We start from the raw sequence: 25,979 nt of genomic DNA, 5'->3' as shown, positions 1-25,979 counted from the left end.
TAGTTGTGTGCGTAAGCGGATAGCCGAGCCTTCTCCAGCCGCCCTCTTTCAAAGCTGTGTTGTCTACTGGAGAGGGCTGCGGCGCAGCTACAAACGTACTGTTTAACGGCTCCGTTCTCTACGGAATTACGCAATGAAACAAAAGGTTGTCGCAGTTTCACCTGAAAGGTGAAGCATCAATTGCGATAGCAAACTTGTACAGAGCTATACGGAGTAATGATATTAGCTTTATCAGCTGTATAAACTTGGACATGCAGCAGCATCGGCAACACGCAGAACTGTTGTCGACGCCATCCGCGTTTTGCCCGCGTTCGCTCAAAATGCGTGCGGCGTTGGTGACTGTTGCCGGAGCCTCTGATATAAATAGGCACTGCGTGCCGCAGCTAAACGTCGCCTCCTTTCCCTCCCCCTCCCCCACGGCCTCTCGCTCGTCGGAAGAAGGCGCGTTTGCTCTACATACATGGTGATTGTGAAGGAGAACAGAGACGCCTACTTCTGCAGCCTTAAGCGAGCACGGCGCAGAACGCGCGTTTGTTCTCTGCCGTGCGTTCACTCCCCGTGAAAGACGCGCCCCTCGCGCCCTTTCACTCGCACGGCTCCGTTCTCTACGGAATTACGCAATGAAACAATAAACGCTACCTAAAACGTCCTAACTGCAAGGAACATATATACTCCTTCGAGCACATCATTCCTTTATTAATGCGAATTGCTTTCGAGAAGTGTTCTGCTATTAGCTTACATTGGCAATCATCGTCATTTGTTTTCTGCCCTTTTTATTTATTTAATGTTTGTTAAATACGTGTTCTTTCTCTTCTCGGCATGAGGAAATCATCTCGATCACATAGCTAAGCGAGACAGGCTGCCATGCGCACCTTGCCAGACGACTTGATACCCTTAAAGACGCACAGGAAGATGCAGATCCAGGCGATCAGCAGACAGACCAGGAGCTTCGGCTGCACCTCGCCTAGGTTGTCGATGCCGTCGCTCAAGTTCACCACGTGTTTCCTGAAAAGCACCGTCCGACGCGTGCAACTGCTATATTACACGACGCACGCTGCTCAATATTTGATGGAACATGTTAAGAGTGATACAGATGGACGGGTCAAAGGGACATGAGTGTACAGCACGGGCACTGGGCATCAACTGAATTTAGTGCGAGCTTAAGTTCGATGGAAGCCCGTCTGGTCGGGATGAAACATGACAAAGAAAGACGTACACAGACCAAATAAAACTATAAAAGCAAGACGTTACGGCTTCCATACGGAAGCCTTGTTCACAATCTGTTTCTGAACAAGGCTTCCGTTTGCGTGAATGCATTATTTTTCTGTGCGCAGCTCTCTGCGTCTTTTTATTTCGCGACATATTGGCTGGCGCGGGGCAAACCATGGCAATCGAAACAAGCGCGAACGAGACCAAACAAAGCAAACCAAACAAGATCGCGTGAGAGCTGGAGCTGAGGCGAGCAGACGATAGTACGCAGCGAGCGGTCCGGCTGACACCCCATACGAGTACGCATCGTGCGGTCGGGCGGGTCCACATGTCATCAATTTCCCGCGCAGACGTCACTGAAGCGGCCGCTCTCATTGGTCTCCGCCGTTCGCGGCTCGCGTCTTTCATCTTCCCGCTCCGCGTTCGCTCTTTCATCTTTCGCTGTGCTCGTTCGCTCGGTTACGCCGACGCTCAACGCAGGAACGGGCGCCTGAGCTGCGCTCTAAAAAAAAAAATTCGTACCTTGCACTCGAGTCGCAAATAAAGAGACAGCGGAGCTGATGGACACCTAGCTAGTCCTGGCTTTTGGGCTAGGCTGAGCACTATACCAAGTCATCCTCAGCATTTTACTTAATTTATTGATTATTGATCGAGTATTGATTAGCTATTGACTGGCTATCGATTGGCTATCGCAAGGTATTGGCCCCGTATGTGGGCAAGGCTATGCACTACCAAGTCATCCCCAGCATTTACCGGAATTTATTGAATATTTGTCAATTATCGATTAGCTATTGATTGGATATCGATTGGATATCGATGACTGACTATGCTTAAGTAGTCCCAACCATGCTTAGCTGGACTTAGCCAGGCTCAGCTTCGCTAGTTCACAGGGGTATGTGCCATTGCGCTTGGACCCTTTCTGCACTGCCACCAGGATCGGCCCACATTTTTTCCGACGACGGACGGACTAAGTGCCGGCTTAAACAGCTCCGCTGTCCATAAGTAGGAATAAATAATATTGACGAGAGAACGGCCTTGAGGCAGAGAACGGCCTTGAAGGTAGACCCTGCGCAAACGAGAGGTGGCTTCACTGCACAAATGTGGATGGCAAAATGGCGGACTTATGCGCAACTCTGGCTCCCTGCGGGAGCAATATACAGTAACTTTACGTGACCTAACAGCGCTGGTGTGCGGGCTCGGGTGACAAACCCTCTTGAAGAAGTCCCTCCACAAGAGAACTACGGATAATCTTTTGCTTGCTTGCTCTTTTGCCCGTGCTTTCTGCTTAACGGGTCCCTTAAAAGGGCCCTGAAAAACCTTTCTCTCACTCTCGTTACAACAGAAGCTATGATTCTCACTCTTTGCTGTGTGCTTTATTTCGTAATAGAGCACGTTCCCATACGCGGCTGCTATTGGTCGCTGCGGTCGGCTACACCTGGGCCGCCGCGAAGTGCCGCCACGAGTCCACTGACTAAGTTCACTGCAGCGTGCTGAGGACAACCGCATTTGGCGTACGTTTAGTGTGTCGTATACGCACCAAAATAAGAAATCGTGGGCTCTACGTTAGCACCCAAAATGAAATTTGAACTGCGCGCCACAGTGACATTTCGAAGGTGGAGCGTTGTGGCCCCACCCCGCCGTAGCCTTCGCAGTGCAAGACATTGAAGAAGCACAGGGGAGGCCATGGTTGATTGCCAATGACTCCGTTTCTGCTTAACGCACTGAACTACAGTTTCCGGCAGGGTATTTCTGAAATAGCATATTTTCACTTCGAATAGCTTTCTCCACTTCAATAAAAGTGGTTCAGGGCGCCTTTAAAGCCAACTTTACTAGAGTAGGCTTAAAGCTCTCGCTTTAAAGACATTTGCCCTGTCGCCCAATTGCATATGCATATAGTAGACTCCTATTACTCTATCCTCTCTACATGTTATCACTTCTCCCGGTCCGTTTGCATCCGGTCGCGGCTTACCAGAAGAACTGCTGCGTGGCGGGCTCCGTTGCGTTGGTGCAGTTTGTGAGGGCCGCCCTGTAGGTCTTGTTTTCCACCATGACCACCTTACCTAGCCACTTGACCGGCACGGCGTCTTTATCGGTTGAGTTGGCGTGCTCGAACGTGTTGAAGAGCTCGCGGTCCACTCGGGAACACGGTACACGCTGCGGTCATTGACGTACCGATTGTTAACATAAAAAAATCCTTCGCAGGTGATGCCAACCTGAGCAACTGATATGTCCATAACAGCGATGCTGTATATTAGCGAGTTCGATCTCGCCATTCAGAACATAAAAGGGCTTGTTTGCTATAGCAACAACGCCGCCCCGGCCCGGGGCTCTCCGTTGCTTTACGATGATACCGGGTGTTTCCAGTGAACACTTTAAAAAATGTTTAAAGTTGACTGTGGCAGATAGCACAATTCTGCTTCATGAGCTGGTATACTCGAAGAGGCGAACATTAACATTACTCGCGCAAAAAAATTGAAATCCATAATCGAATAATTGACAAAAGTTCGCTAATAAGGTTTTTACCTAATTATATCTTATGACCTCCATTGCAATTTACAAATTCTAGCCGTGGAATTGGTAAGGTAGATCAGGATGACACAAGTTTCGATATAATAAGGCGAAAGCTGCAGGTGCGCATGTTGGCGGTGCCCTTGGCGGTAAAACACGTTGTGGGGCTAGTTGGTGCATAGCTTTCAAAAGATGAAGCGCCAACAGTGACAGCACATTAGGAAGGAACAAAGACAGGCGCTTCATCTTTTGAAACCCTTGGCGGTGACCTTGGCGAAACTGGGCCGTGACGAAAAATGGCAGACGCCGCAAGAAATGCTTGGATTGAGGTCACATTTTCCACGGAGGTTCCTGTAAACAAAGTAAGTTAGTGGCTTTGAAAAGAAAATTCGGTATGTTTTGGTCTGGGTGGGAATCGAACCCAGGCCTCGGGCGTGCGAGGCGAGTACGCTACCCTGAAGCCGCGGCTGCTCCACGGTTCGGGCATACTAAAGGTGTGCCTAGTGCGTGCGTGACTGCACACGTCACGTCGCAGCCATCTCGCTGACTAAAGGCGTGGCCTAGGACCGTGCACTAACATGCTGCACTTTAGGTACAACGTTAAGTGTTCATATGTGGCGTTCAGGATGTCGTCTCACTGCCACTCGTGTACTTCCCATTGCGGCTCGTTATGTCTTGCAAGAAGTCTAGTCCCGATTGTATAAATTAGTGCATCACCAATATGTCATACAAACAAATCTAACCCCGATTGCATAACTTTATGAATTACCAAATGTGCAGCAGGCTTTTGCCTTCTTGAGCTGCAAGAGTGTAACACCTGTCCGAACTTTTTTCATTCCCGAACTTTGCGCAGAAATGCATTGGGCATTCCAGTTAATCTTGTGCTTCAACGCATAAAACGACGTTTCGTTAAGAAAGTAACTGGAACGCCCAATGCACTTCCACGGAAAGTTCGGGAATTCATATCTCGAAACTGGTGTCATCCTGAGAATTCGTTCCAAGTGGACACGTCTTGCAGATCTCCACGGCTAGAATTTGTTAACTGCAACATGGGTCATACGGTAATTAGTTTAACACTTAATCAGTGAATTTTCGTTAATTAGACGATTATGCATTGAAATTTTTCGTGCAAGTAATGTGCGCCTCATCGAGTAGACCAGCTCATGAACTAGAATTGTGCTATCTGCCACAGGCAACCTTTAAAATTTTTGAAAGTGTTCGCACGTCGGGGCTCTGCCAGTCGGTGCGGTGATCTGTGCGATGCCTCAATATATCGCGAAATTAAAACACGTATACAGTTGCGCTCAAATTTCGCATTATCTTTTTTTCTAAACTTCGTCCTTTTGGCTTTAAACAGTTTTGCGGATTTGCAAGACCGAACCATTTTGAAACAATATAGCGCGTTAGAAATGCGAAAACTCGCAATTATTATGCGTACGTGCAGAAACTTGCTGCCTTCATGCGTTTCGAAAAGTACGATTTCTTGGAATTTTAGAAATATAAGGCGTGATAAATAAAGCAACAAGACCATCTGAAGCCACGAGCACGAAGAATAGACCAGTACATGCACTAACCCATTAATTTCCATGGCAGCTGAAAGATTGAAGCGCGAGATTTCCCTCTGGCGATTTTAGTAGGCAGCTTTATTGCACATATAAGTGGAACCTCGTTGTAACCAAGTCGTAGCTATCGCAAAAGTACATTCGTTATATCCGATATACGTTATAAGCACCACATTCGTCCACCTGCCTCATATCGGCAAGAAGAAACATTTCCAACTTGCTTCGCTATATCCAACATTTCGTTACATACGTGTTCGTTATATCGAGGTTATATACCGCTTGCCACGCGAAATGGCGTAAGTGCAAGCCGTACCGCGTTGGCGCCTCGCACGTAGCAGTTCTCGTCGGCCCAGGCCGGGTCGCAGAAGGACCACGGCAGCACCTCGTAGCACGAGTAGTAGGCGTACAGCAGCGCGTACGCCAGTATGACGTTGTAGTAGATGGCGATACCGAAGCACGCGTACGGCATGCACAGCCCCACACCTGCAGGATTGATTGATTGATTTGTTTCGCCACAGTACAGTGTAACAATAAGCGGAGGGACTCCTGCGCATGCACATTCTCACAGCGGTATACACCTGCTGAGGGTTCGGCAAGCTTTCGACGTCTTCGTGTATGTGGTGTGAATCACACTCGTGCATACAGAGATCAGTCAGCCAATTCGCTAAGTTACTCGGAACTTGCCAAGTTTAGGCTCTGGCTCCGTCCTCCGTTCGAATACAACGTAGTCCGTTTTTAATGATAAAGAATTAACGAGGCATGAGCAGGCACCCTCAAAATTTATGACGTCACGATTTTTGCGTCTTTTTCTGGCTCACCATGGTAAGAGTAAGTTTTATCGCACTGCAGAACGGTAATTTACTAAAACATACCAAATAATTTTTTTTCTCTTAAGCAAAATTGAAACAAAAATTTAACAAACATTTAAATACTTTGGTAAGAATACTGCGTCCATCTAAACTGATTCGGTGGTTTCCTTTAGCCTCCCTGTTAAACGTGTGAAGATTGCCTGAACGTTCCTTGAATAAACGCAACATTCGTACAGTCCCTAGATCGCTTCCTGCGTAAGAACGGTGTCCGCGTGTGGGTTGTTTCGGCGGCAAAGGCCCCTCTGCGAGGACGTCACGGGTTCGCGTACCTTGCGCCAGGGGCATCGCGTTGAAGGCCGAGACGGCGCCAGCGCCACCGAACTGTCCGAAAACGAGCTCCATGTAGTACATCGGCCGGCCAATGAGTGCCACGATGATGACATACGGGATCAGGAAGGCCGCTGCATGGCAGCACAAGAGGCACGTAGGCACCCATTTAGTACGGGCTTAATCAAAGCCCTTGCAGTACGCGTCAAAATAGCGAGTGAATAATAATCGTGAACTTCCAGGCCAATCGCAACGAGATTTTGGAAGGAGTAAAACAATAGAGCCTAGTTTCCGATAGCGTTGATAAATCAAACCTCGCTATAAGGAACCTGGCACCTAACACAGAAGTACCTTCGTTATATCCGATATTTGTTATAAGCAACACATAGGTAAAACACGCGCAATCTTGCCAATTCCAGTCATGCGTTCAGGAACACTTACTAGCACGTGAAAAGCCTAGTTTCCAATAGCGCCGATAAATCAAACCTCGTTATAGCAAAGTTGCATCCGACAAGCAAATACCTTCTTTATATCCGATATTCGTTGTAAGAAACACCGAGGTAAAGCACGCGCAATCTTGTATGTTGCAGTCATGCATTCAGGAACCTAAACTCGCCATGCTATGTCTGCGAATGTGGCCATCTGTATTACAGATTCGAAAATACACTACCAGGACATCGTTATTAGGCCGCCACTGACGTCTACGTCGTGCATTGACGTAACAGCTCCAAGCCTACACGCTTAGACGTCATTCGCAGCGAAACAGGAAAGGACGCGGCCTTTTTGTTTTATCCTCATCGCCAGTAAAACACTTCGCATCGTTTCTTGCTTGCCTGTTTTGTAAGGGAAAAAAATGTTTAATATATAAAATAAAAACCGTCAAATGAGCACCTCAATATTGGAGAAGCAAGCTACTGCAAATGCGTGGTTAGTGTGGGTGCGTGTCGGCAAATAAGCGTACGGACGAACTAGGCAGAACAACGATGCATCTCGTTGCTTGACATAACAATTAAGTCTGATAAATAAAGGAACGTATAATGAGAATGTTTATTAAAACCAAAGCAGTGGTAATCTTTCTAAAGTTGCTAGAATGAAGGCGCAGGTCACTGTATACGTCACAGTATCACGTGCCTCCTCCGTTCTCGTAGACGAGGTAGGGAAACCTCCAAATGTTGCCCAAGCCGACGGACAGGCCGACGCAGGCGAGCACGAACTCGAACTTGTTCGCCCAGCGTTCTCGCTCCACTGGCATCTGCACCAACGAGAGAACTCGTTAATCACTCGACCGTTGGCGCATGCGCACTGTGTCGCCACCGGTAAGCTGGAGTATAGCCTCTTGCATTTTTTTTTCAGGGCCTGCTCAGTGAGCGCTAAAACTAGCGGCCAATTAAAAGGGTGCCATTTTCCCCAATAGTTGTCTAGAGTTTATGGGCATGTTTAGGGTCACTTCACATTTCTTAAATCAAACGTCATGCAGAAGCAAAGCAGCGGGCCCGGAAAAGTCAGCAGCACCGGACAAAAGTTGGCGTTGCTATAGCAATAACGGGTATAAAAAAAGTCACAGGCCTGCGCGGCACACGCAGCACAGTCACAGCGTAAGCTGGTGGAGCGGCTCAAGAGTAGCTCCAATTTGGGCACCACGCACAACAGGGTCTTCGCGGCAGTCTGTTCGCCTCGTTTTGACGAGGACGATCTGAACTTCCGCCGGCGTCGGCGGCGAGCTGCGGCTTGTAATGCTCTCTGCACAGCAGTCTGCTGAGCCCGATCAAGCCTTACAACTGCAACTTAAATCTTGGGCGTTTGCAGGCAGGCTGCGTTTGCAGGCATCTTAACTAGATGGCGCCACCATACTGGCGGAGGCTGGGGATCGCGTTTTTTTTATTGCGCGCCTCGTCTGAATGGCATCTCGTTGTCTGCGCCTGCGCACGATGCGTTTGCAGGTGCCTTAACTAGATGGCGCCACCATACTGGCGGAGGCTTGCGTGGACGCTTGCTTGCCTCAGTGTTAGAGTATCTGGCTCCCATGCAGTGGGCGTAGGTTAGATCCCGGCGAGAACCGGTTATTTTTTTCGTATTTCCAGCGATAACGGTTACGTTCGCCGGACGCCGTCGGCAGAGGCGGCGGACACCATCGCGAACCGAAACGGCTATTGGAATGAGCCCATAACAGCTTACGCAGTAAAAATTGAGAATATGCTTACGTAACGTGGTGCCGCCAACGTGAGCAATTTTCTCGTATCCCGGAGTCGATAAGGCATTAAAAAAAAATACAGGAGGCTATAGGTTGGAGTTCTCTTTTCATCTACTTCGATGACAAGTCCGCTCACAGACGAGATATTAGATCATTTTTGTTTTTCCTTATTAGCATTTACGGATTACCGGAGTAAATCGAGTCCACAACAGTCCTTGTGGCGCGATATTGCGACGTTAATTGAGTTCAACCAGAGCGCATGTAGCTATTCGCGCAGTCACAGTCGATGTTCAACTTAGCTGGCGGCGCGTAAAGGTATCGGTAGCCTCACAATCACGAATAGTCGTTTTTGTTTAATTTTCGTTTGAATAGAACAGCATGAAGTACATTGTTAATGACGTTTTGTGGTTCAACAAACTGTCGGAAGATGTCGGTACCGTCGCTGCTGCTGCTGTTTACACATGTCACTGCTACAGCGGTATTCAGTGAATTGCAAAACGTACACGAACAGGCTAAAAGTTTCCATTGAGACCCTGCACTCGACTGTCATATCAGCGCGGGAGGCCACTAAATCTCTGTTGCATTTTTTTTCATGCGTTAGCATTCTTAAGGCCCGGCCGCACGCCCTGCCCTGGTCACACACAGTGGACACACACGAGTGCTTGCGTGTGTCCACTTGCTTGTCCCCGTCTGTCACTGCCCTTGAACAATCCTAGGGAATGAACAACGTATGGGTTCTTTCTGAAACTCGTATGGGAAGTCCTGTGTGGGTTTCCTGTGGAGCTTCGTGCTAGTCTCTTGTGAATGACAACGTTTCTCTTTCATTAAACTTCCGCCACCTTGGCAATTTCCGCAAAACCTCTTTTTTTTCCCACAAAGCGACATACACAACATCCCACAGCACCGTTTCCCGCGGACACGTCCTCGAAAGTGACAACAAGGTATCTCTGACACAAAGCGAATGATCTCCACTCACGCTGAAACAGGTTGTTCGGAACGCTTGAGATGAGAGACTGAGCTTCGGTAGTGCGCGGAGGTGCAAACTGCGCTGACCGTTGGAATAGTAGATGACGATGATAGTGATCGTGACGTCAAAGATTGTGGCGCACGCCCACTAAGGAAGAAAATATAAATAAACGAAATCGAGATGAAAATGAAGTCTTTGACTTGAGCAATGAGACGTGGACGAAATAACTCGTGTGTTTGAGTTAACAGGAATGAGATCTGCAGCACATCATTAAAGAGTTATCTCTATTTCTCTCTCTCTCTCTCTCAAAAGAATCACCGAAAATTGCCGGAAGGAGACACAGACAAAAATAAGTAAAAGAGTGTTAATGTTAACAATTTAGCCGGCGGGAGTCACAAAGAAAATATTTTATAGCGATGCATACATTCCAGTGGGTGTCCCTGTTGTGATGATGACCGTTTAGAAACGAACGTTTCTTGTTAGCATACTTGTTAGAAGATGACGAAGAGAGAGTGTAACACCGCAAAACACGCGGATGGTGGAAATCGTTTGGGAAGGAAATAATAATTAAGGTAAAGCTGGTTTCCCTTCTTTAATAATGACTGTCTTTCACATCATCCATGAATTTTATTTAGTTTGATTGTCTTGTATTTTATATTTTCAATATTTATAGGAAAAATTTGCCATATCTTGTCCATTTTTTTCTTCGTTAAGTCATTTTTGCATTTCTCTGCTCTTGCAAGGCTGACTACTGGTTTACGTATTCTTCCTTCATTTACTACCTGTTTCATCGGAATATTAGACTAACCTGTTCTGTAAGATACTCTAACCCCATTCTTGCCTATTCCTCACGGTTCGCTTGTGCCATTTTGATGGAAGAAACAAACAAAAAAAAAAAAAAACGGACCGACATACAGAAACATAGACAGAAGAACTTACTCAGGAAACTAACAACCAAGAAACAAGCAAATTTCAGGAGCTCCCTTTGATACGGCACAAGCAACTTGAGTTATGGGTTACGCTCAAAAAAAGCATGTTCATGTGCTCATGCGAATAATCATGTCCATAATATGTTGAACATGATTCATGTGCATCAGCTTCCACCTCTTACTCATGAACACCGCCTTTTCATTTAGGTTGAATTAGATTTACCTGAGGGATCAGACGGAGGAGTTGGGAAAATTGTGCTTCCTAGCTGTTGCTCCGTTTAATCTAGCAGAGGGGTGAAATGTTGTTTGGACGGAACGTTCTGGTTCGAGCCGACGTCTTGGCTTACCCTTCTAATCTCTTTTTCTCTGTGATGAAGCGGCATGGCTTGTATACCTCCAGGGCTAAATAGTTGGTGTAGGTGTCATAAATCCCCATGACACCAACACTCTAAAAGGTGTTTACACGCTTTGGGGCTTATCTTAATTGACTCTGAACAATAATAATGTTCATGACACCCACACTATAAAATAAGTTTACACCCTTTGGGGCTTATTTTACTCTAAACAATCATAATGTCCATGACATCCAAACTCTAAAAGGAGTTTACACCCTTTGGGGCTTATCTTGACTCCAAACAATAATAATATCCATGACACTCACACTCTAAAATGAGTTTACACCCAATGGGGCTTATCTCGACTCGAAATAACAATAATGTCCACGACACTCACACTCTAAAATGAGTTTACACCCAATGGGGCTTATCTCGACTCCAAATAACAATAATGTCCACGACACTCACACTCTAAAAGGCGTTTACACCCTTTGGGATATATCCTGACTACAAACAATAATAATGTTCATGACACCCTTACTCTAATAGGCGTTTACACCCTTTGGAGCTTATTTTGACCCCAAACAATAATGGTCATCGATCTCGCGCGCCTTTATTTTTTCTTTAACGCTGTGCGCCCGCCACTTCCAGGTCACGAACGGCATGCGCGTTATCAGCATGACACAGCATTCTCGACAGGGAAGTAGCGAGCGCAGCACTCTAAAAAAAAGTTTACACCCTTTGGGTTGTATCTTGTCCCCAAACAATAATAATCGCCATCTGCGTTGCTTGCGTGTCCGTTCTTGAAAACTCAGCGCTCGCTACTTTCCTGCCGAGAATGCTGTGTCACGCTGATAACGCGCAAGCCTTTCGTGACTATAGAAAGTACCGGGCTCGCAGCGTTAAAGAAAGGAAATGCGGACAAGACAGATGACGGATTATCGTTTGAGGACAAGATACTACCCAAAGGGTGTAAACTTTTTTTAGAGTGAGAGTCTTCAAGAAAGTAAACGCAAGCAAGACAGATGACAATTTTTGTTTGCGCACAAGATATGCCCCAAAGGGTGCAAACCTTTTTTCCGAAACGTACACCCAGGGGTTGGTCGAAAATGAGGTGGGTAATTTGAGATGAAATAGTAGTCGTTACGTTGCAATCATAGAAACATTTGATAAACGTAAAAAAAATGGAATTAACATCATCGAGGAGATAGGTTTAAATTTTGAAGCAAACATTTCTTCGGCCGAACCAATTGAATAACATAGGCATCAAATATAGTTTCGGTCGCAAATTATATATTGTTTGGGTCGGTCGGTCGACTCTCAGGGACATGGTACAAATTACTCTGCAAGATCGGCCGAGACACCGGGAGGGGTCAAGAATATATATATATATATATATATATATATATATATATATATATATATATATGACAATATATGTAAAAGATCAGGAATTATAAACATGAAACGAAACACGAACTTTGGAGGTCTTCAATCAAGTCATTTCCGGCATCTCCGAATCTCTCCCCCCCCCCTGTTTACATTTTTTCGATCATGGGCTGGTATGCTATATGTAACGGGTTTCGTCAAGGTTTCTATGGTCTATTTCTTGCCACCCACCATCGCAGGTATACGGTCATATGTATCTGAGATAACAACTGATGCAGCGTATTCCTGGCATCCTTTATAATCCCGCCATGCGGCTATCTGCCACGTTTAAGGAACACCGTTTGCTTGTAACAATGGCGAAAAGGACTCGTATTTGTTGCAAGAGCTTACGTCTATGGAACTGTAACGGCGGCGATGGTGACGTTCCCGTCGTGCAACCTTTCTGAAAGTAATTTACCCGCTATCGATCGAGCAAAGTCTTAAACGTGCACGTGGCAGCGTTTGCATATAAAAAGCTTGTTAATGCTTCTCTATCCCGTACAATGTCACGGGAACTAAATACAATTTAAACAGAGTGGCACATGGAGCAGCTAAAATTTTTAACAAATTTGGGGCTAAAAGTGGTGCGAAGACTGGGCTAACAGCGAAGCTGGTGGCCGTTCCCTAACTTTGTCTTTGCTTTCTTTGCTTAACTTGGTTTGGCTTGGCTGGTTCTTAGCCAAGCTTAGCCGACCCCGAGTATCGGGACGATACTATAGGCGCGCAGCACTCTACAGTCCGGCGCGAGGCGTGGCCGACGGACGCCGGTTACGTCGGCCACCCTCGCGCTGTGGCGAGGGTAACCTGGGAGAGGGTGGTAACCTCGCCGAGCGATGACGTCACGTGCTTCGCGTAACAACGCCTCGCACGGTCGCACCAGCTGTGCGAGGTGTTGCTAGGCAACGCGCGGTGACGTCATCGCCAGGCGCAGTTTTCTGCTAGTGCTCCACGGCCTAACCAAACGCTGAAACAGCTCCGCTGTTAAAAAAAAATAGCTCAAGTTGTGAATTATCACTTGTCAAAACTGGAAACACGGTTGGTTGTGAGGGGCGCAGTAGTGGATATCTCCGTATTATTTTGACCACCCGGCCTTCGTTATGGTGCATGCACAACAGAGAGTACACGAGCATTTTTGCATATATACCGTCTATATCGGAATGCAGCCGCCGCGATGAGGAGTCTAACACGCGTCCTCGTGCCCAGCAACTCACCGCGATAGCCACTGAGCTACCACGACAACCAAATTGAGAGATTCACAATGCCATGGTAATAAAGAAAGTGTAAGAGAAGAGGTATCAAGCAATATTGTATGGTCAGCATAAGTAATGGCTATTATTATTATTATATTTGTATTGTTCGCACTCCTTTCAACAAACACCAAAAAGAAAACGTAGAAAAATGGTTCTGCGCCCAGCGCGCGAGCTATCTTAGTCAGGCCGTGATAAGAAGATGTACACAGCCGAATGGCGCCGGTGACGGCGACGATATATGTTGCGGCGATCGTCTCCGACCCTCACTCGTTGTCCGGGCCCGACAACGCCGACATTAGGGCGATCGCCCGGAGTCGCGCCAGTTCTTCGGGGCTGAACGTCGACTGGCCGGCCGAGTCCCCCCCGGGAGGGCTGCTGGGCCCGCTGACAGAGGGCCGCGTCGAGGACCGGCGGTCGGATGGCACCATCGACGCGGGACCTCCGCTGACAGAACGTCTGGAAGCGGCGGACGGATGCGCAGGAAAGCCGCCACTCACGGACGCACGTGGAGCGCCGAGCTCCGGATGGAATTCGCCGGGTGGTCCGGCACTGCTGGAGCGCCGAGGAAGGCCGTACGAGAAACTTGCCCGGCTCATGGATCGCCGGGGGCCCGTCATGTGCGGAGATACGCTGATGGAAGGTCGCGAAAGAGCCGAACCCCGCATGAGATTCTCTTCGCTTACGGAACGGCGCGTTGGTCCTCCGAGAGGCTGCAATCCGAAGCCGGGACCGCTGATGGACATCCTGGAAGAAGCGCCGGGCAACCCGGCAGCTGATGGACTTTCGCACGGCGGCGATGGACTTTCGCCGGAAGTCTCTGACGGCCTTCTTGACCTGCTCCGCCGCTTGCAACTCCATCTCGGGCCCGGATTCCGACACCGACTCGAGAAGCGTGACCTTGATGCTGGGTCGCCGCAGGACATCGCTGTAGCTCAGCACGGGAGGGCCGTGAACGGTGCTCAGACGCCGCGCGTACGTCGAGGTCTTCTTTATCCTGTTCTCGGACTCATCGGCCGGCGCGCTGATGGTGATGTGACCCTTGGGCCGACGTTTGGCGGGACCTTTGGCGTGGCTGTCCCAACCTTCTGCCTGGTGCGTCGCCCCCGGAGACATCGTCGCTATTCCGGATGTGCCCTGGGTGTGTGGTGGGATACCGATGCCGAGAGATTCGGCTACCGGAGCACCCATTTGGCTCGGTGATCCCAGCTGGACTGGAGGCGCTGCTGATGCCGGCGCCGGTTCTTGCTCGGCAGTGTCCGGTGGCTCGAACGGCTTCTTCGGCTTCGATTCCGGCTCTGTGGCGTCCGAAGTCGTACCGGCGGACATGGTCAACCTGCGCAGCTTGTGCAACACCTCCATTCGCTTCAACTCGTTAGCGGTGCGGCCCGTTGCCATCGACATGCGACGGATGGCGGCCTTGCGGAAGGCGTGTGCGTCGCGCTTGCCGTCTTCATCTGGCGCCGCGTCCTCGGGCAGCGCGATTCGAATGCCGCCGGCTTTGGGCGGTCGCTTCGTCACAGCATCGGCGGTCGGTTTCCCTGAGGGGGTCGTGGTGCCAAGGCGGCTTGCCTGGCGGAAAAGAGGAGAGACTGATGTTACCATTTAAGGATTAACGAAGCCAAGTTGTCTACAGAATAACTGACGGGTAGGCTGTGGCACTGGTGCTCATTTGTGGGTACTGATAGTCGTAGCGTGGAATGAATTGGACGCAGGAAAACACCCAAGAACATGCGTTGTAAGTGCGACTTTCACCGTGTCTTCCACCATAAGCTAGTAAATCGGCGAAGATTTCATTCATTCATTTTCAAGTTTCAAGATAGTTTCACAGCGTTCAATATTGTTTGCATTGCATCACGTGTTCGCGATGAACTGAGAACAGATTCGACCAGTGCACGCAATACGGGCAACACGTCTGTCAACTCATCACAGGCCACGATGACGGATATGAGGACATGTTTGTTTAAAAAAAAAACATTTACGACCATCCTTTGACCTGAAGTCATGTGGATTACTCGTAGGGCGTTACGATCATCCTGTGACCGAACTCATGTAGGTGACACGTCATGGAGTAACGAAATCAGGTTGACATGTACGCTGTAGATTCGGGCTGGAGCAGACGACCGCCATTCTTTAACGCCTATACTACATACGAGTTTTAAAACGATTGTACAGGCTCAAGTCAACGGTTCCGCTGGAGCTCACGGGATATAATCTGGACCGCTTTAATTTACCTAAGAATTTATGATGTATTGCTAGGTGAAAAGTGACAAAAAGTAGGTACGACGATATTTTGAGCAAAAACTTGTACCCCCTTTGATGAGCTGCTGTGTACAGCTGTGACCAGGGGACTAAGACCAACAAATTTATGTACGACGCATTTTGACAGCTCATTGCCGTTATATATATATATATATATATATATATATATATATATATATATATATATATATATGAGGACATGTGAGGACATATCAGGAGATTTTTTTTGCCAACCTACTTATTAAAAAAAAAAACTGCAGCACACTCCTCCACTCTCCTCACTGTCATAGCTAGTCTCTGCTTTTGAACACTTCCAGTTTTCTCAGTCGCCTATCTATAAATGTAGGATGAGCTATATTCATGTTAGGAACATAAAGTCAGAACGCCGACCATAGTGGTGATGTTAACGTTACGGCTTCCCACCCGTAAGCCTAGTTCACTGAACTAAAATACTTAAAACATCGAAATCGTTTCAGTAATCTCTTCAGATAGCCTGCGTAGGAAGTTGGAAAATTACTGTCGTCCCGAATAAGCCTCTATTTCCTGCCTTTATGCTTTGTCAGTATGGTCAAAGATCCCAGGTATTGCCGCTCCATCCAGTTCTTTTTCCTGGAAACAATACAACCATTTCTAACGCGTTGATTTTTCATTTACTAACGTAAAAACCAGTTAAATGGGTATTCTTAATTAAATGAACGCTGCGGATCACGGTTATGTACATATATTTTGCCTCAAATACGCCAGAGGTTTTCTTTGCGGTGTGTAATGTTGACGTGTATGACCACGTGCCAACAATGCTAGTAGCTTGGTTGGTTTTGGCCGGGCGGTTGAATCGAGTCACAGACGGACAGATAGACAGACGGACAAGTTTTTTCGCGTTTAGGTAGCCCAATTTAAAACTCGGGCAGCGCCGCGCGCGCAGCTGGGTTCTGCAGCACCAGCAGATGGCGCTCGCCTCCGCGCATCCTTAGGGTGCCTACATGCAACCTCTGTTTTAGGGTGGTGACAACAGCAAAATTTTGACTGCTATTTACCGCCAAATTTGGCAAGCAGCCATTTTGGTTCCCGATCTCGCTAGAAGTCGCGGCGCATTCCTGCTTTCTTTTTGTCACGCTTTTATGTCCACATGTTGATACGCGATCTATTAAATTTGTTTATTTCAGTTTAATACCAATGCGCACACGAAACCTGCATACATGTTTAATGTACTAGTTGCCTCTTCCTTTCATTTTAACACATTGCATTTATATTGCATGTCGTGCAACACGTTTAAGCCAACAAGTTATAAGGCACGGTGGCATGCTCGTGGTAGTGTTATCTAACACCAAGAATGTGAACTTCATTAAGCATTGTCGTTGCCTTCCATTTGTACGTAATATATAAAGGGTGTTTTTCAAAGTGTGCTGCACTAACTACTGCACTTCGCATGTTTAGCTAAAACGTAGACGTGCTGTGCATTGCGCTCACACACGCTTCATGTCTCTGGCTACTGAGGCCAAAGTTTATTGAAGAAACTTAGTTTCACGTCAACAGAGGTTGCGGCAAACGTGGTCTGTATGCGGTTCTTTCGCCATTTCGATTCCCACATTTTACAATTCGTCGGAACGTTTAACCCGCTCATTTAGCTGACGGCGGCAAGTACCCTTACAAAGGATGTCAGCACCCTAAAGCAGCGCTTGCATGTAGGCTCCCTACGCATCCGCAGCAGCGGCGGCGCCGGCCGTGCGGGGAAAAAAGAACCAGAAAGCTCGCCTTTGCTCATAGCGTTCGCCGCCAGCGCTTCCCAGTAAAGATTACGGTTAAATAAGCTGCAGTTGCCGGGAAGCGGCAACTGTAGCATACGAAGCAGGGAGTGACCTAACTACACATTCGTATGTAAAATAAGAAACCGCCTAGCAACTGATTTGTGTTGTGACAATGCTATGGGAAAGCAACATATAGTGAGGACTCCTGAAGAGCAGCGTGCATACGAGGCGCGGCAAAAGTATGGTTAAGTGCATTTCTCTTCTCTCTCGTCCACTTCTAGGTGCTTCTCTCTTTGTAGGTGCACTAAGTAGCGGCGCAAGCCAGGTCGCGTTCCGTTGAAGCGTCTCAGGCTAATAATTAGGTAAAGCTCATTTGAATGTCGCTGTGTGAATAATTTCAAGCTACGTCACAATCGGTAATTGTTCTAGTTGTTTACAGTTTCGCTGTCCAACCATCTTCGCAGCGTAAATTGGAGACCATTTTTTTTCTGTTCCTAGTATAAATTTACTTCCCAACCACACGAGAAATCATTGAGTTGTCGATTTCAGTCTGAGACACCACTCAGATTTACGAGTCAAGACATTGCTGAGAAAAGCAATTGTTGCACTGACAAACCCAAGTCCCCCTATCGAAGCGTGGGCTACAGCCTTAGATGCCTTTTTTTTTCGCTCACATGTTGATTTCATGAAATCTCTATCTGCCTGTCAACACGCGTTTTCTCGGCGTTTTGTGAAAAAACGTATTTAAGCGCCAACTTCCGCACCTTAGTGATGACAGTCGGTGGAGACGACGTCAACGGCGATTTGACGCCACCGTGCTTTTCCAGAAACTCCAGGTATCCCTGGAACAGTTCCGGGTTGTCGGGGCCCCATATCGGTTTCGGTCGGCAAACTGCGCCGAAATCCTGCGGCAGTCCGATATAGTTAACCCATTATTTGTGGAGTTTAGGCTGGTCTATATACAGTAAATGTTCTATTATCGAGATCTGTCTGTAGATAGCTTATGTCGAATAGTGTATAAAATTGTAAGGCCGTAAGTCAATATGCTGTCTATAGACAAGTCCATTGAATATGTCCATAGAAAGTCTGTAGAATTGTCAGGCATTCTATAGACTGTAAATAAATGTCGTAAGGGGTAACGTTCCGAAACTGCACAGTGGACTGGTCTATATGAATATTCTAAACACAGACATCTGTCTATAGATAGCTTATGGACAATAGTCTGAACTTCAAACTGTAAGGCCGTAAATCTATATACTGTCTATAGACCACCCTAATGAATATGTCCATAGAAAGTCTATAGAGCTTACAGACAAATATCTACAGATATTCTATACATTGTAAAGGAATGTTGCAAGGGGAACGTCCCGAAACTTCACAATAGAATATGAGGGACGCCGCGATGCAGGACTCTGGAGTAATTTTCACCAACAGGCATTTTTTGACGTGCATCCAAAGCACTGTACGGGAGCGTTCTTGCATTCAGCCTCCACCGGAATGCGGTGGGCGGGACTCGAACCCGCGACCTTAGCAGCCGCTACTCCACATCGGGCGGGTAAGTTGGAAAAGGGTTGCAAAGAAAGTACAAGGGACACACTCAAGAGGATCTCTCATGGGACGCCTAAAGTGCTTCACTAAATCGGTTTTGACGGTTAAGATGATAGAGTTTTGTACATACAATCAATTTCCATTTATTTGACGGGAAAACCGTTATTGTTACCAGTCAAAAAGCCGGACATATTAGCCCCCCCCCCCTTCTTTTTTTAAGGCAGAGTAAAGAGAAAGATTAATTTCAGCTGTTGTAGTAAATTACCTTTCTACAATACCAGAAGAGGCCACTCTTACCGTGAGGAAAGAGATACTTGGCAAGCTAGAAGAGACGCCAGAATGAAAGGCTGGTGCCGACGCCACCGTAGAATTCCCGCAACAGCTTGTCGTGACGTCATATGGCCTATGACGGCGTCTACTTGGATTTAGTTAGCTTTTTTATCGTTGTCTTTTTTATCGTTAGAAATAGACCACATCGTAATCTGAAAGTGCCAAAAGCTGAATTCAGCAAGTCTAAATAAATTTTTATTCAGCCGCAACGGCTCAAATACGAGAAAATTTACTTTGAAATCTGTGACGTCACACTAACGTTTCGGCGATGGGGCTTCGGCGCGAAGTTTAAAAAAATGGACAATGCAATTCGGCCTTCATTTTCTTCCTTGATCAAACTCTTACTGCGAAATTAAGGACAAAAAAAAGAATTTTATATGAGCGCTTGATCAACATAAACTGATTCAGAATTTTCTGTAGTGTCTATTTTATATTTTTCGCCGAAACCTAAGCTCCCGTCACTAGGTCACTAATCACTAATATAATCACGCTAAGTCACTACTCTTCGCCTATCTCCATGGATTGGCAACATATCACAATTGCGAGTCTTTGTTTTTATTTTCATTCCAATGGGATATCTTTGTTGACAAATGTGGCCCGGAGCAAGCGCTAATGCGATCCATGACGTCACACGTATAAATGCTTCGCAGTTGAAGAAAAATTTGTCCCGGTCCGTGGTGGATGGTAGAGCCGCCGCCCCGGAAAGGCGTTGGTCCCGGGTTCGATTCCTCCCTCCCCAGACCAGGATAAATTTTTGTTCAACTGTGAAGCCTTTCATCTCCTTCTTCCTTCATTTCCTCTCCCCTTCCTTTTTTTTTTGTTGAGGAGCACGTATTGGGTTTCCTTTATAGTCTCGGGCTACTGTCGGACGCATGAATCGACACATGAGCATGCAGGAGTTCATGTGTCGATTGAGTTCACGTGTCCCAAGGTAATCCACCGTGGAGGGAACCTCGTATGCAAGTGGCATACCGGAAAGGAAAGTGTTGTGATCAAATCAGAGAAACGCGATTTGTTTGACGTCACAGCAGCTGACGAAATGGACATGTACACTAGGTGGGCACCTAGTGAACATGTCCATTTCTTCTGCTGCTGAAGGTCTGATTGGTTGGGCTGGGTACACTTCAGGAGGAGACAGGCGCTCCTAGCCAATCAGCACTTCAGCAGCAGACGAAATGGACACGTCCACAAGGTGGACACTGTGCAATTCGGTTTTGCGGGAGGCGCTTTTATAGAAACGTATGTTATTGACGGATATATAGCGTCGATTTCGCTAATTGCGGAGCAGGATCGATGAGGTTCTTACAAAGTGCGCAGCGTACAGCTCGGCGTACGCGAAGAGGGGGATCTGCAGCAGTCCAAAGGCGGAGACGCACCAGCCGATCATCTTGGCGCCCACCGGGTACTTGTAGTTCTCGAAGTACAGGTCCCGCTGCTTGCCGAACAGAGAGAACAGCATTGCGAACTGCAACGCGCGCAAATGCGACACCAAGTACTGTCACTGTATTGATTCCCGATTCAGCGAGGAAGGAAACGGAGACTGGACAGGGGAACATTGGCTTTATCGTATCTGTTCGATTACATCGTTAGTCGCAATCAAAGAGGTGTCTTTGTTCGCGGTTTCTTAATATAGATTGTTGTTATACATTTGGTTCAACTTAATGCATTTAACTCTTCGCTATGCTACTTTTTTATGTCATCAATACAAGTATCGGTGTGGTTTGTAACCTTGGGACCTCTGCATATTCCTATATGTATTACTACGGTGCGCTCATAGGACAGACGGACGGACGGAAATTGACTGCATGGCATGGGCGTGTCGTGTGCAAATAATCCTCGGGCAGTAGCCATAGCCCTTTTTGCTCGCAGCTTCGAGTTCGGTTCTTCTTGGTTCCGCGCTAAGTATTCTGTACTCTCTCATGCCAGGGCAGCGCGAGGATTTTAGAAAGCTGTAGGCGTGTGGGGTGTGCGAATGTTCGATACTTTCGAATAACGAATCAAATAGGACACTATTCGATTCGTAGACCGAATCGAATAGTCACTATTCGTAGATAGGAATATTTTTCGAATAGTTTTCGAATATCTTATAATGTCAACTGCACGCACTCAAACACAAAATTGGAGAAAAAGTACGATAATTTTCATGCCCGCGAGCATAACATACGCATAAAACTCGAGAACTTACGTAGTGCAACAGGTTACGTACTGCAACAGGCTACGTTACACGGATCATTCGCACTCTCTGAAAAGGCATGTATATGCGAACAAACTGCTTAATTGTTCCTAATTGTCCATTCATGCATTTCAATAAATAACGATTGGTAATGCGCAGTGTAATGACAGAAAATTATTAAGCCTATGAATACTAGGATGTGAATACCGTTTTAAGTCAATTGTGAAAAAGTACGCTTATTTACTATTCGAAAAGTATTCTACATTCGATTCGATTAGCTTCTGACACTATTCGATTCGTACTTGATTCGGTTTTAAAAAAAAATCGCTATTCGCACACCCCTAAGCGTGAGTAATCACTTAGGTGGAGATTCGCTGAGGAAAAACGCACGCCGAGAGCGCAGGGTGCGAACACACGCAGGCAGAGATCCAGGTAGCAGCACTGGCGACGGCCCATCGCGAACTCGAAGTCTAATCCCAGTCTTGTCACTCCTGAAACACACACGCACAAGATGGCATAAAAAAAGAGTTCTCGCATATGGCCTGTGAATATGAGCTGACCCGAAGATTAATCTTGAAGTTTACGAAATAACGAAACACAAGAGACAGGCGTGCACAGTGGCGCCGGTGGCGTCATCTTGTGACGCCGGCCAGAAGCACTAGTCGCAGCATAACCTGTAAGATTTGTAGGTGCGCGCGAAAGCAGGCGTGCGCCTACAGATCTCGGAGGACTTGCATCGACCTATAGCTGTAATTGCCGTGTTCTACCTATATGCTCATGCAAGGCGTTGGCGGCAACCATTGGCGTATCGTGGATTTGTTTTCTGTTTTCTTTTTTTACTGCGATAGCAATTGTACGGACACTCAATGCAAGCTCGCGCCGCCGTTGGCGCCGTTGCCGTTGTGCTCTTCTGACATCGACGGCGCATGCGCAGCCCGCGCGCGTATGTTTAAGGTCTCGAGAGACGCGCAGTGCGATTGGCTGCAAAAAACGGCGAAGCCAAGTGGAGCCGAGTGAAGCCGAATGAACGCTCCACTCAGTGGACTCTGCAGCGAAGCCAAGACAAGCGTTCTACTTTTCTCTGCTGGCCAGTGTTCGCGTTCCAGCGCTGTCGTGACCTCACCATGGTCCATACAGCGCATTATGAGCCGGAACACACTGTATAAAGTTCAAGCTGCAAACGCCGACGGTTTTTCCTTCGGTCCATATCGTGCACCATCGAGGTGCCACATCCGCAACGCCAATGGCTGCTGCGCACCACATCACGTCAGTGTTTTGAGATGACTGGTATCTGCAAGGGCGCTGTTTCCACTGCGCGGTGGCACCAGCTGCCTCGTTTGCTGTGTCACAAGATGGCGCTATGACGTCACAAGACGCCACAGTGCCGCCGCTACCGTCAACGTTTTCTGTGCTCCGGTACACTCCGTAAACGGCAACACGTTTATGGACAGGCTAATTAAAAGGATCTGGATTGTGTGTGCTACACGAATTGTGAACTTTCGTTCCCAATGCTCAACTTTTTTCAACACTAAATAAAGACGGAATAAAAACGCGTGACCCGAGGCTACCTGCAACTACCTCCTTACGCCAGCTAAACAGCGAGCCCGCCAAAAGAGACATTTCCGATTTCACAATGGAATAGGCGTTATTGTAGTCGTGGGAAGAATGCAAGTAGGCCCCCTGTGAAGGCAGTGCTCACCGTAAAATATCACGATGACGCAGATTTCGACGAAGGCGATTATCGGTATCAGCATTCCCCCTACGTACGCGTCAAGAAGGAAGGCCAGGTAAATACCATTCTGCCAATGAAAAAAAGGGAAGGAAGAAGAAAATCAAAAGAAGAGTTGGCATCACTTTCGCGTTGTATGCGTTCGCGACATTCTGTACCGGCTCCTTGGTTGGTAGGGGTTGGGGGCTAACATCTATTATGTGTAACTATTGGTTTAATATACAGGGTGTCCCAGCTACCACGCAGCACGATATAAAAAAAAGAGGAACGGCGTTACGCGAAGCAGACCTAGTGCGTACTGTTTCCAGTGCAGTGGAGTATCCGCCAGTAATTTTTTCGTTACTGAGATTTAATTAGGTAATTGTAATTAATTATCTAACTCGAGATGTACTGTCCTAATTATCAAAGTGCCAGTGAGAAAATTGTAGAGGCAACATGAAATACTGCCGATACAGCTTTCTGTTGCTCAATACGTGCTACATAAAAGTGTTTTTCCGAGCGTGAAAGAAGCCCGCGAATACACGCAAAGTGCCTCGAGCGGCGTTTTACTGCAGCCGCCCACTCCCGCCAGGCCGGAAGGCTTCGAGGGGAGGGGGGGAGGGGGGGGGGAGGAGGAGTACATCCTGCGCCGCGAGCGCCCGCCCGCGTGGCTGTATCTTGAAATCTATCTGCGGTGAGGGCAGAGTCCGCGCTCCCTGTGTTTTGGCGGCTTAGATCGCGTTGATGCGAGCGCCGGCACGAAGCTGAATTCCTCGCTGCTGCTACTGCGCTACGCACTCCAGCGTCTTGTTAGCGAGTTTCCGCGGTCATCGAGTGAGATGCGTTCATGTTTGCTTGTGCGTGCGTGACACCATGCTTGTTAATTTAATTAGTGTGCCTATGTTAACAAGTTTATCTGGCCGATAAAACTACTATCCTTACGTTGTATAGCTGTCCACTAATTTGCTATCGCAATAGATGTTCGCCTTTCAGGCGAAACTGCGCCATTTTTTAATAAGGCAGGATATGTGTTGAAGATACATCGAATTAAATGATAATGACGCGTTTACTGTAAAACGGACCTCCCACTTTCTCTCGGCATGGCCTCCGAGAAGGAGCGGCGACACCGAGCGTGGTACCCGATCTCGGAGGCCACGCTCAAGCGTATGTTGAACATAAAGCTCGGAGCACTCCTCTTCGGCAACGTCGCACAGACGGCTATAATTGCCGCGAAACAGTGTAGTCTGTTCTTACCTGCATCGCCAGTGGCATGGAGGCAAAGAACGCGATGAGGCTGTAGGTGAATGCCGTCCGGGGTCTTCGGGCGCGTATGCAGGTGAACTCGTCACTCAGCGGCGTCAGTACCGCCTCCACCATGAGGCTCTGCGCGAGAGTCGACACTATAGCGACGTTCACAGGAACCCAATAAAGTAGGGTAGAGTCGGGTCGTCGGGCCTAAAACCGATCGTCGGACTCATGCAAACGCTAGCGAATTGTACGGAGTGAGCGTCGAGGTGCGCTCGGTCAACCCGCCTTACAAGGGGCGAGTTGACATTGGCAGAAATCGCGACATTACAGTGGTTTCGCGCAAGTCTCAGCGCTGGCTGGCCCGACCCGTCCGCGTTCACACGAACGCTGCAAACGGGTCGGACTGGGTCAACCTACCCCATGCAGTTGTGTCGGGCTGACTCACCCCAACTCGACACTCGTTGAGCCCGACCGTCTAGCGTTCACATGAACTCGACAGGTCGATTCCGGCCCGACAAGGCGACTCGACCCGCTTCTGTCGCGTTCGTGTGAACGCTCTGTTATAAACGCGGTCGCATCGGGCTCGGTCACTTCGACTTCTCAGTCGACCCGCTCGCGTAGAGCTCGTGTAACCAGAGACTAATGACCCATTAAACGATGAATCTGGACCCTCATTATATATACTTCAACGCTTACACAAAGCAAATACTGGGACTCGTAACGTTAGGCCTTTTCGCGGCCGTACCTAGGCTAATTTATGTTCTATCAACAGCAGGCGAACTAGGGGAGCCTCAGCTATGGCATGCCTTGTCTTCGTCTGGAGCTGTCTTCGCCTTGACGAAGACAGTAAGTCCAGGCCAAGACAAGAGAGGTAACAAACACACGACCCGTTGTTTAAATGTTGGCTTAGGCTGTTCGTAACCTCAGACGAAAATCTCCTAAGCATTATATATATATATATATATATATATATATATATATATATATATATATATATCTGCAAGGCACTAGCATGTCACGCATTCAGTATTGCCTCTTAGCACACTATTATTCCAAGATCGACGTACTAACAAGCCTGCACTGCGACACTAGTTGACTCCGCGCGAGTAGAGCGCCGTTAAAGCTGAACTCACACGGCGGACCGAATCGCTGATTCAGTCCGCGGACGAGCCTGACGTGTCGCACTGGTATCCATCCAATCAGCGTGCTGCGTCGCCTGGCTAAGTCGCTCTCGTGGTGCGATATTCGTTGCAGCTTAGAAAAGCGAAACAAGAGAGAAAATGGAAAAGGAGAGCCCTGCTCACGTTCGAGTCGAGCGCGCAGAGGACGAAGGCGCCGAAGAAGCCGGCGCTCCACACGTACGCGTAGTCGATGTCGGCGACCGCCTCGGTGAACGAGAGGAAGAACAGGCTCAAGCCTGCGAGAATGACGGGTCACGTGGGATTCGGGATGA

At 47.8% G+C, this 25,979-nt stretch overlaps 1 protein-coding gene and 1 long non-coding RNA gene across 2 annotated transcripts; both read right to left on the bottom strand.

Annotated features, from left to right (window-relative positions):
- Window positions 1-845: 845 nt before the first annotated feature.
- Window positions 846-7,667, bottom strand: LOC119466188 (sodium- and chloride-dependent neutral and basic amino acid transporter B(0+)). The gene is made up of 5 exons (XM_037726682.2): window positions 7,547-7,667; window positions 6,418-6,549; window positions 5,593-5,762; window positions 3,179-3,363; window positions 846-1,005 (listed from the first exon to the last, which is right to left on the bottom strand). The coding sequence occupies exons 1-5, from the start codon at window positions 7,665-7,667 to the stop codon at window positions 846-848; spliced, it is 768 nt and encodes a 255-aa protein (XP_037582610.2).
- A 15,607-nt stretch (window positions 7,668-23,274) lies between these two features.
- On the bottom strand, window positions 23,275-25,938 carry LOC125940516 (uncharacterized). The gene is made up of 3 exons (XR_007463717.1): window positions 25,831-25,938; window positions 24,533-24,661; window positions 23,275-23,369 (listed from the first exon to the last, which is right to left on the bottom strand). It is a non-coding gene; the product is annotated as an uncharacterized LOC125940516 (long non-coding RNA).
- Window positions 25,939-25,979: the final 41 nt, after the last annotated feature.

Source organism: Dermacentor silvarum, chromosome 10, assembly GCF_013339745.2.
Source record: "Dermacentor silvarum isolate Dsil-2018 chromosome 10, BIME_Dsil_1.4, whole genome shotgun sequence".
NCBI classification, from domain to species: domain Eukaryota; kingdom Metazoa; phylum Arthropoda; class Arachnida; order Ixodida; family Ixodidae; genus Dermacentor; species Dermacentor silvarum.
The sequence above is the reverse complement of the archived record's forward strand: the minus strand, read 5'-3'. Positions and strand labels throughout refer to the sequence as shown.